The 10,820-nt window shown below is 38.6% G+C and overlaps 1 protein-coding gene across 2 annotated transcripts in view; it reads right to left on the reverse strand.

Moving 5' to 3' along the window:
• The window catches only part of SMC5 (structural maintenance of chromosomes 5), a 91,754-nt gene extending 89,813 nt beyond the window's left edge, over positions 1-1,941 (reverse strand). For both annotated transcript variants that reach the window (XM_054583035.1, XM_054583034.1), the window contains exon 1: positions 1,649-1,941. In XM_054583035.1, coding sequence (XP_054439010.1) covers positions 1,649-1,833 — 185 coding nt within the window. In that variant the 5' untranslated portion in view covers positions 1,834-1,941. The remainder of the gene's footprint in view (positions 1-1,648) is intronic.
• Between the last annotated feature and the right edge of the window lie 8,879 nt (positions 1,942-10,820).

The raw sequence follows: 10,820 nt of genomic DNA on the forward strand, positions 1-10,820 counted from the left end.
GTACTTGGCCTTCTATTCCTCCTATTTATATCTCCTTTTGGACAACCTGAACCATTTCTGCAACTTCAACAATCGCCTATATGCGTGATTCCCAAATCTCTGATCTGTTCATGTTTTTCTGTAAGCTTCAGATAGCTAAAATACTGCCTATGGAAGATCTCTCTTAGATGCCCCACAGGAACTTCAAGTCACAGGATCCAAAAGGCACTTATTATTATTCTTTCCAAATTGCTCCCTCTTCTGAACAGCACCATGTGTGACCAATTAGCTAACACTGCACTTCTTCCTTACCCTCATATTTCACAATTAATCTGTAGCCAAATCCCATCAAACCTCTTTTCTTTCTGCTTCTACTCCCCAGTGCTACTTCTAGGTTCAAATCCTCATCATCATCTCTTGCCTTCATATTGTAAAGGTCTTCTTGCCTCCAACCTTGCACCCTTCCTAAGTCATCCTTTACAATGTTTCCAGAGTAATATAAATCATATGCCATTCCCTACTTAATATGCATCCTGGTTGTTTATAGAATGAAGCAGGAATTCCTTAGCACAGTAAACACAGACCTTCAATAGTTAGCTACCTCTTCGCAACCACCTACGTCCACATCCTGCGGTCTAGCCTGCTAAAATACTTGATGCTTCCCAAATATGACAAACTGGCATATTTGAGTCTCATCCACAGTCCTCTTCCCTTCTTTAAGACTTTTATAATGTCTGCACAAAGCTCTTTCTCACAGTTGTGGAAGATATTAACCATTTATCCTTTGTGCCCCCATGGTGTCCTGATATATACATTATGGTGATAGGTAATTCATTTGATGATCTTTCCTGATCTGGATTCAAATTGTAATTCAGCTTCTAACAAGTTGTGTAAATGTGGGCAAATGAACTTCTGTGAGCTTATCTCATCAAGAGATAATATAAAGAGTTGTTGTCAAGAACGAGAGTATTGTATAAATAAAGCACCCACTTACCTAAATGGCATTAGATACTTGAAAAAAAGAAATGTTGATGTTACTGCACTTGTTTCCCCCTACGCCACTCTGTGCAAGCTTAAAAAAAATCTTAACCAAACGAACTGTAAGGTGCTCTATAACACGGTGTTTGTGTTAAAACACATTGCTAAATTCTAAAATGATTATTATGATTATTAGTCGTCTACAGGGAAAGAAAGGAAAGAACCAGGGAAAAAAAGTGGATTTCTAGGGAAGGGTCAAGGGTCTGTTGAGAGGCCCAACAACTGACAGTAAGGATTAATTTTATTGTACTTTGCGACCTCACTAGCACTCTGATTTAACTGTTGCTTCCTGGGAGTCCTTAGGGACCATAGTTTTGTGAATTACAGATTACGTCTTTCCTCCGTAGGCCGTGATTTCCAGCTGCCTGGCAAATGACGTCTCTAAAAAACGTTGGCAGAATAAATTTTTTAAAAAATCTCATCACACAAGACATACACACCTAGCACACCAACACATACAGCAATCCACAGCCTAGGAATGTGTGCTGGTAATTCCGTCACGAATTCAAGGCCAGATCCACAAGCCAGACACACACCCACCCAGGCACGCGCACACACTCACGCCGCGCGCCCCCAGCTCGCGGGCCCACTCGCCTTCCCCGACGCCGCTGCGCGGCCTCCAGCCACTCACAGGAAGTTCTCCATCGCGATGCGGACGATAGAGCCTTCCACAAAAGGTCCGGACGACGGCAACGGCAGAGGCGGCGCCGAACTCTTACTACTCTTGCTCGGGACCTCCGACGAGGGATCTCTCGGGAGAGCTCTCTTGGAGGCCAGGGGGCTTGGGGTCGTGGTCTTCCGGCTCGAAGTCGCCATCCTGGCTTCCCGACGGCCCCTCAGCAGCTCCCGTTCGTACAGACTTGCGGACCCAGCGCCCTGACGTCCCGCTCCCGCGCGAACTGTTCGGCGCGCGACACCACCCGAGAGCCCGCCCCGCGGCTGCGCAGTCCCCGCCCGGCGGCGTAAGCGGGTACGCCCCGCCCTGGACCTGGTAGACTTGCGCGAAGGAGAACGCGGGTGGAGGTGCAGGGGACTCAGCGGGATGCGGCTGCTGGGCCTTCTTTTTGTGGACATTCCTGAAATTTTCAGGGTTTTTTTTTTTTTTTAACTTAGAAAAAGATGTCAGTTTCATTTAGTGTTTTGAAAGCTCTTTTAGCAGTCCAAAGAAGCAGATCTGCGAGGGGACGAAGGGAGGCGTTTGCAGTGGGACCTGGGTCGCTGGGGCGGGCTGAGGACCCAGGTCTTGGGGCACCGAGGCGGGCGACGTGCGACCGGGCATGTGGGTTGGGCCAAAGTGTGCGAGGACGCGTAGGTCTTCGGCGCTTGCTCTTTTCAGTTTCCTTCCCGTTTGCTTTCAATCAGGTCCCTTTATCTGAAAAGAAAAACTCTTCCAAGTGGCTCTATGCCTAAATGGCTCTCTCAGAGCATCGTACTAAGTCTCCTTCACTCACCAGTGCGTGAAAAGACTCCACCGCGCTGGTTTTTCGTATTCTCCACCTTTTGGCTTCCCAGTACCGTATTGACTTCCTCCTCCCGTGGTTTGTAGTAATGCTGGAGCAAGAAGGCTCTGGCTTCATTTCGAGGGTACTTCCACTTGGACCTGCTCACATCCATCTAGGTAACCCCTTCAGTAAAGCTGAAGGGCACTGAGAGTTAAGATTTTGAGTATTAATTCACTATGCCCCCTTGCTTGGCACCCTGCCAATAAGCTGCTTTAATTTCTGCACAGAAAAGGAATTTTAAGAAGAAAGGCACTGAGGCAGGCCTATGTAGATAGATATTCATTCTCTTAACTAACAATGTCTAATCAAGACGCTGGGACTGCTGCAGTAAAGGAGCTGGTCAAGTTTGCCTGTCCCCTAACTTCGTGGTGAGGGAGGGAGAAAAAGAACAAGTGGAACCACCAAAGGAACGGTAATTTCAGGCTGTGAAAGATGCAATAAAGAAACTAAAATAATGAATTGGATGCGGGAGACACGGAAGGCATGTCTGAGGGAGGTGATGTTTGAGCCAAAAACCCTGAAGGAATAGGAGCCAAGTGCCTACGTAAATGAGCAAAGAGTATTACAGGCAAGGACGAAGGCTCTAATGTGAGAACAACAGGGATGTTTGAGGAACAAAGGCCTGCGTGGCTGCAGTAAACAAGGTTGCATAGCACTGCTTTGCCCATCATGGCACAGCTGAATTTTATTTTAAAAGCAATGGGAAATGACCATGGTTTTAAGCAGAAGAGGAAGTTGACTGAAGTGTTAAAGTGACTTCTCTAGTTGCTGTCTGGAGGGAGTCAAGCGTGGAAGTGGGAAGCCATTTGGAAAGCTATTGCAGTAGAACCCCAGTGCTCCGTTCCCACGTCTCTGCTTTTTCCTTTCATGCAATGGAATCCCCACTTTCTCAAAGTCATAACTGAAGGGAATAGAATGAGTAAAAAGCATGTGAACTTGTCATGGCTACCAGAAGTTTTTTTGAAACAGCAAATTAAAGAAGAATAATTCCAAAACTGTCAAATGACAGAAAATAATAAAAATACTCAGTGCTTATAGGAGGACACTATGTTGTTGTTAGATAAGACAAAGTTCTCAGGGTCTTGGCGGTTTTTACTAAATGCTTTGGAGACTCAGCAGCAACCTGTTAAACTTGACCTGAAGTTTAGCCAACTGCAGAGAAGAAAACATGTAATTAACCAAATAGTGTATAAAGGCAATGGTTAAACATCCCTTCTGGGAGACAGAGTTTTGGATATGAAATGCCTGTCTCCCTTGTTGCAGATAGATAAGACTGCCTAAGGACAACCACATCTTGTTCTTGAATAGAGTATCCAAAGCAGGGAACCCCTTGAGTGTGGTAGCACTGTCAACTCTGCATTGCTAATAAAAAAAAAAAGTACCTAATTTGGTACCCTTGCTTCAGAGCCATAGAATAGTCAAATTCTTTGAAGAATTGATTATATTCGGGGGACTCTATCCTCATGGGAAAATAATACGGGCAGTGGTAATGAAACTTGAGAAAATGGAACCAGTCTGATCATTTTTGTACCATCATCATTTCTGTAGTGAATTAATCAAATTGTGCATATAAACTTGAAGGTTAAGAAGGAGCCTCTGAACTTGTGATGACCCCACAAATGGACATACACTATGAGTCCTTGGCTAAACAGCCAGCCAGTCACACTCTACCATCATCTTTTAAAAAGGAAAAATTTGCTTTTAATTACAAAATCAATACATGCTAAATGAAGATACTTTGGGGACGCACTCAAAAAACACAAACACACAAAGGGAAAAATCTTCATAATTCCTTTGCCCAGATTAAAAACTGTTAAGATTTTGGTGTATTTTTTGTTGTTTTACTTGTATATGTATGGCATGCTCCTTTCATTAAAAAAAAAAAAAAATTCAGTACAAATTATAGATACTATTATTTAATCCCCTTCTCACTGAATATATTACAAATATCCATGCCATTAAACTTTTTTCTATGACATAATTTTAAGTAACTATATAGATTTACTATAATTGACTTAAATATTTTTGTTGGCCTTTGTATGACTGGAAGTTAGCATGAACCAAGGATACTCTGCAGACAATAGTAGCTCAGTGCTAGCGTAACGTTCTTAAAAAATTTCATGCACCCATAAAAACAGACACATTTATCTTGTCATATCTAGATTCTTTAATTCCACTGATTAAAACTGTCTTGCAAAGGGTGGTGGTTAAAGAGGCTGAGGGATAAGACTCTTTAGGGATAATCTTTAGAAAGATTATCAACTAACCAGAATGTGTTGAGGAGTGAGTGAGCCACAATAACTAGTCCTATATTTCTCAGGGTTTAAAGTTCAATCATCAGCTGACTTCATCACCCCATCCGTATGGCTAGGGCAGGAGCATGTGGGAGGAGAGCAAGTGTTTCTTCTCACACCCTGTTACTTCCCAAAGGAAAGAAAGTTGGTGATTGTTAAAACTGTGGAAAATCTGTTGAAATTAGCTACATGAATTATTAAATTCATTACTGTGGTGTCAGTCACCAAGAGTGACATTTCATCCCAGTATCTCAAACTGGGGTGCTGCTTAACTCTCCCATAAACATGTTGGTTTTAATATCTCACTTCCACAGCTTAAATTGGTACCCATAAACTTCTTTTTTATAAACAAACTTATATTTTGAAGAAGTTTGAAAATCCAAAATCACAAAGCAGAAAGTAGCAACGATTTATCTGTATTTCTACAATCAAAAATTAACACTGCTAACAATTTGTCTTGATTTTATCTAATTTTTTCTATAATCTTTTTAAAACTAAACATGAAACATATGAATCCATTTTCCTTTTAAAATTAAAACAATGCAGAAAAAATTAGCGTGCAATTGACATTTTTTTCTTAATCTTGTTCCTGTACCCCTTCTCTCCTAGTTAACTACTCTTACACACTTGTTCAGTGTGTAAAGTAATGTCCTTCAAGGCCATTTTAATATTTCACATGCATTTTAACCAGAGAAAATATATAATAATGCTTTGAGTGTAGCTATAGCACATAAATGAATTACATAAACACATGCTGTATTGCATTTATACATTATTAACATGAAAATATAAGAATAGTGATACAACTTGGGTTTTGTTCGAAAATATGATTTTGAGATATATCCATGTTAACTCATGTAAATTTGGTTTCCTTTTAACTTTGCTAGGATTTTGTATAAATATATCATACTTTATCCATAACTAGTGATTTGACATACAGATTGCTTCTAGTTTTTCATTTTTACAAACACTGCTTCAGGAAACATCCTCAGACATGTCTTTATGTACATATTCTAGCATTTCTCTAGAATAGATACCCAGAATTGGAATTGCTAGACCATATATCACACTAATTACTTTCCTTCAGTTTCTTGGTATCATTGCTTATGGCCAATTTCTTAGACACTATAATTAATCAAAACAGAATTTCTCTGTTTTTCCCCCTCTCTCTAGCATTGGCTTACAAAATTTATTCAGAATGAGAGAAGATATCACAACTTTAGCACTATTGACATTAGGAGTAAGATAAAATTCTTTGTTGGGGGAAGAGGAAGCAGCTGTCCTGTACATTGTAGGGTGCTCAGCAGCATGCTTGCCCTCTGCCCACTAGATACCAGTAGCACCTCCCCGGTTCTGACAACCAAAAATGTCTCCAGATATTGCTAATGTCCCATAAAGGGTCAAATTGCTCCAGTTGAGAGCCACTGCTCTAATCCTACTTACTCTTTCAGAGTATAGAAAAAAAGGAAGTCTTTCCAGCTCCTTTTATGAGTTTAACTGTGTCTAAATTCCCTAATTTCTAAAGAAATGTAAAGTTCCTATCTTACTCATTAACATATATGCAAATATCTACCAATGTTCATAACAATAAATACTCCACGATCTAATTGGGCTTATTACAGGAATTCAAGGTTGATTAAATACTAGCAAATTAAATCAATTAATGTGATTCTTCATATTAAAAGATTACAGGAAAAAAATTGAAGCAGAAAAAACATTCAATTATTTTCAACACACATTCGTGGTTGAAATTTCTAGAAAGTACAAGTAAAAGAAAACTTCCTTTAACCAATAAAAGGAAAGTTCAAAAATCTCCAACAAACTCATTCTATGATGAAATATTTAGAAATAGTTTCTTAAATTCTGGAGCAAGACTAGGATGATACTGTCACTACTTCTGTTGAGCCCATGTTGAGTATTTTAGTCTGCCAAATACGTTTTTTAAAAAGAGCAAATACAAAAGTTAAAAAGAAAAAACCCAAAACTGGGCTTATTAAGAAATTAAACCTAGTAGTAAAAGACAGTTATGGTAGGCAGAATAATGGCTCCCCAAAGACTCCCACATCCTAACCCCTGGCACTTCTGGATATGTTTCCTTACACAGCAAAAGGAAATTTGCAGGTATAATTAAGTTAAGGATTCTAAGATGGGGTGATTATCCTGGATCATCCAGGTGGGCCCAGTATAATCACAAGGGTCCTTATAAGAGGGAGGCAAGAGGATCAGAATCACAGATATGACAACAAAAGCAGAAACGAGTGATGACACAGTTGGAAACTGGCCATGAGCCAAGGAATGTAAGAAGCCCTTAAAAGCTGGAAATGGCAAGAAATGTATTCTCCCAGGGCCTGTCTTGAAGGAACACAGCTCTGCTAGCACGCTGATTTTAGCCCCAAGAGATCCATTTTCAGAATTCTGATATCCAGAAGTATAAGGTAATAAATGTGTTGTTTTGAGCCACAAAAAGAGTGTAGTAATTTGTTACAGCAACAATGGGAAATGAATGTAAATATAGAGTCTATTCCAAGAAGAAATAGATACCTTAGCAATTTTACTAGATATAGTTCTAGGTGAATCAAAGACTTAAAAGTAATAGGCAAAAGTTTAATTTTTTAGTGGTTGCTTCTAAAGCACAAGGTGGCTAGACCTTGACTGGTGTGGCTCAGTTAGTTGGGCGTCATTTGCAAAACAAAAAGTTGTCCATTTGATTCCCAGTTAGGGCACATGCCTGGGTTGTGGGTTTGGTCAATGTTTCCTCTCAATGTTTCTCTCTCACATAAATGTTTTTCTCCCTCTTTACCTCCCTTTCTTCTCCTCTCTCTAAAAATAAATAAATAAAATCTTTCAAAAAATTGTATAAAAAGAAACCACATGGGAATATCTTAAAAAACACAGGGTAGGGAAGAGTTTCTTAAATAAGACAACATATATAAAAACCATAAATAAAATTAAAAGATGATTAATTCATACATATTAAAAACTAAGGCCTTTTATGAATCTAATTCACCCTAATATGGATGGGGTGAGGGGAAGCTAAGAAAAGATATTTGCAACATTTAAAACAAACAGAAGCTTAGTATATTAGAGAATTCCTATGAATCTGTAAGAAAATGATACATACTCTCAGCCCTAATAACCCCTTAAGAATAAGAAGGAACAAAAATCTCTCTGGGGGAAATGAGATAGGGTTTGTGGAAGAAGGTCTGTAATTAATGAGGGTGTCAATGTAAGAAATGTCCAGTGTAAGAATTTTTATGAGTAGATTTGAGCCAAACTGATGACAATTGCCAGGAATGGATTGAAAAAATCCATTGCTCCAGAAAATGGCAGTTTTGCACCTTTTTTTCTACATTACAATCAAAAGAGGAGGTGTAAGGAGTTACATGAAATCTACTGGTAATAGATTAGGGTGGTGGGAGAAAGCAAAGTGGGGAAACGTCTGGGGACAGAAAAAAAGTAAAATGAAAGACACATCCTTCTTTTACATAGGTGGGTACAGGAATTTAACAGTCGACAGTGAATACAATAGCAATAACAATAACAATAAGGGATTTGTGGTCTCCTAGTATGTTGCCGGTGCTTTGAGGAGTCCAGAAAAAGGACATTTGATATTCCAAGGGTATGTTATCATAGATGCAAAGAGACAATGAACAGTTTCAATGAAGATAAAGATTGACTTTTTCAGAGAAGATTCTAGGCTAGGACATGACTGCCTGTCATGACCTGCTTTTAGAAAAGTTTTTAATTTCAGACAATCGTATGTGGTTATTTTAGGTCTCTGAATTTATAAGGCTCCCCCTGAGCTTGTTAGGTTTAGTATGTGGCCCCTTTTCATCCACAAGGGCTCCAAGAACTATCAAGAAAAAGACTAGCTGGATCCAACATAATGACTCATTTCCCCTAGCGGTAACCCCTAGCCTCATTATACGCTCACTGTAGTAAGTTAGCATACTACACAACATCACCATAATCAGAAACAAAAAGCCCCTATGAGGACACAACATGCTGACAGGGCTCTTCCAAGAAGTCCTCCCTCACCCCTTTCCCAGAAAAATCCTAAATAATGCCTCCTCCTTACTGAGTGCCCTACCCCTCGAAAAATGAGCCTCAATAAAAGAGGTAAATCCCACCAGGAAGGGGCTGCTCTGTCTGTGGAGCTGCCACTTTCTGTCTCACTGCTTCACTAATAAACTCTCTTTAACTTTAAACTCTAAAAAAGGAAAGAAAGGAAGGGAGGGTGGGAAGGAAGGATAGAAGGAAGGAAGGAAGGAAATGATATATAGTTCAATTTTAAAAATGGGCAAAATAAGTAGGCATTTTGTACGAGTTGAAGCATGAATGGCCATAGGATACATGATAAATACTTAAATAATTAGAAAAATGCATATTAAAACCTCAATGAAATCCATTTCATAATTATTAGGCAAAAATTAAAGTTGATACTAGCAAGTTTTGGCACCCATCTATACTGGTAAGGGTAATATAAATTAGTGTAGCCAGGTGGGGAGCAGTTTTTCATCATTTAGTTAAGTGTACCTATCATACAGACCTATAATTCATATGTTAGATATATAAGCAAGACAAAGTACTTGATATGGTTACGTGGGTACGTGTATGAGACTATTTTAGGAGCATTGATCACAATGGCAAAGCACTAGAAACAACCCAAGTGTTTATCAATGATAGGATGGATTAATTACAGTTTAATCATGTAATGGAATACCATACTATAGAGAAAGGAACTACAGCTAGACATTCAACATGACTGAATTTCAAAACATATAATTTTGAGCAGAAAGACAAACCACATATGATTTATTAATTTTTTTATATATATGTTCATATAGAGTGAATTTTGATATGGGATACTTTTATGATCATTGATATATAGATATGTATTCATTTACTATCATTGATTCATGAATATGTATATATTTATTTTACTATCTTTGATAGATATAAATGTGTGTACATATATACACATATGAAAAAACATTTCTTCCTTGTTTACCTGAACATGTCATCATTTTGCTCTTTTGAATGATAAAATTCCCATTTGGCATTATTCTCTCTCAACATGTTAATGATATTATTCCGCTGTCTTCACACCTTCCTCATTTTTGAAAAGTTTGATTTTAATATTCATTTCTCTGTAATTCATCAGTCTTTTCACTTACATTAAATCTCTTTGCCTTTGGCATTCCATAATTTTATAACAATGTAGCTATGTATGGATTTATTTTGACTTTGCTCAGAATTTGTTGAATTTCCTGATAATGAGTGTTTTTAGGCACGTCCAATTCTAAAAGTCTAAAATATTCTCTGGCCCTGACCAGCGCGGCTCAGTTGGTTGAGCGTCATCTGGCAAAGCAAAGAGTCACCAGTTCGCTTCCCAGTCAGGGTGCATGCTTGGGTTGCCAGCCCGGTCCCTGGTTGGAGGCAACTGATCAATATTTCTCTCCCTCTCTCCCTCCCTTCTCCTCTCTCTAAAAATAAATAAATAAAATCTTTAAAAATATAATAAAATATTCTCCCTTTGAATATACCCTCTCCCCCATTCTCTCTTTCTGGGGCTCTTATTTTAATATACTAGGTAGTCTCATTCATTGTCTCCTATTTTTCACCTTTTTTCCTGTCACATTACGGACTGGTTTATTATTTTATATTCTAGTTCACCATCTCTCTCCTATTACATGTACTTAATTAGGTATCTGCCTTTCCATTGAATTTTTTATTTTAATGGCCATGTTTTTTTATGTTAGATGTTATTTTTGGTTCCCTTTAAAATCTGCCTGCTTGTTTTTTCATACTGCCTTTTGTTATGTTTTCATTGCTTTTTGGTGGGAAGTCTCTAATCATTTTTAAAAATAAAGTGTCTATCAAAAAAAATCTAATCCTAGGAAGTCTTGGGTATCTAATTCTGCTGGCTGTTGACAGCTGAATTTTGCTGCTAGTTTTCACTAAATGTTTTGTGATTTTTAATTGTGCAGTTTTATATGTGGGGAAC

This window comes from Pteronotus mesoamericanus, unplaced genomic scaffold (assembly GCF_021234165.1).
Source record: "Pteronotus mesoamericanus isolate MK-2021 breed Mesoamerican mustached bat unplaced genomic scaffold, CSHL_Meso_final contig_73, whole genome shotgun sequence".
Taxonomy (NCBI): Eukaryota; Metazoa; Chordata; class Mammalia; order Chiroptera; family Mormoopidae; genus Pteronotus; species Pteronotus mesoamericanus.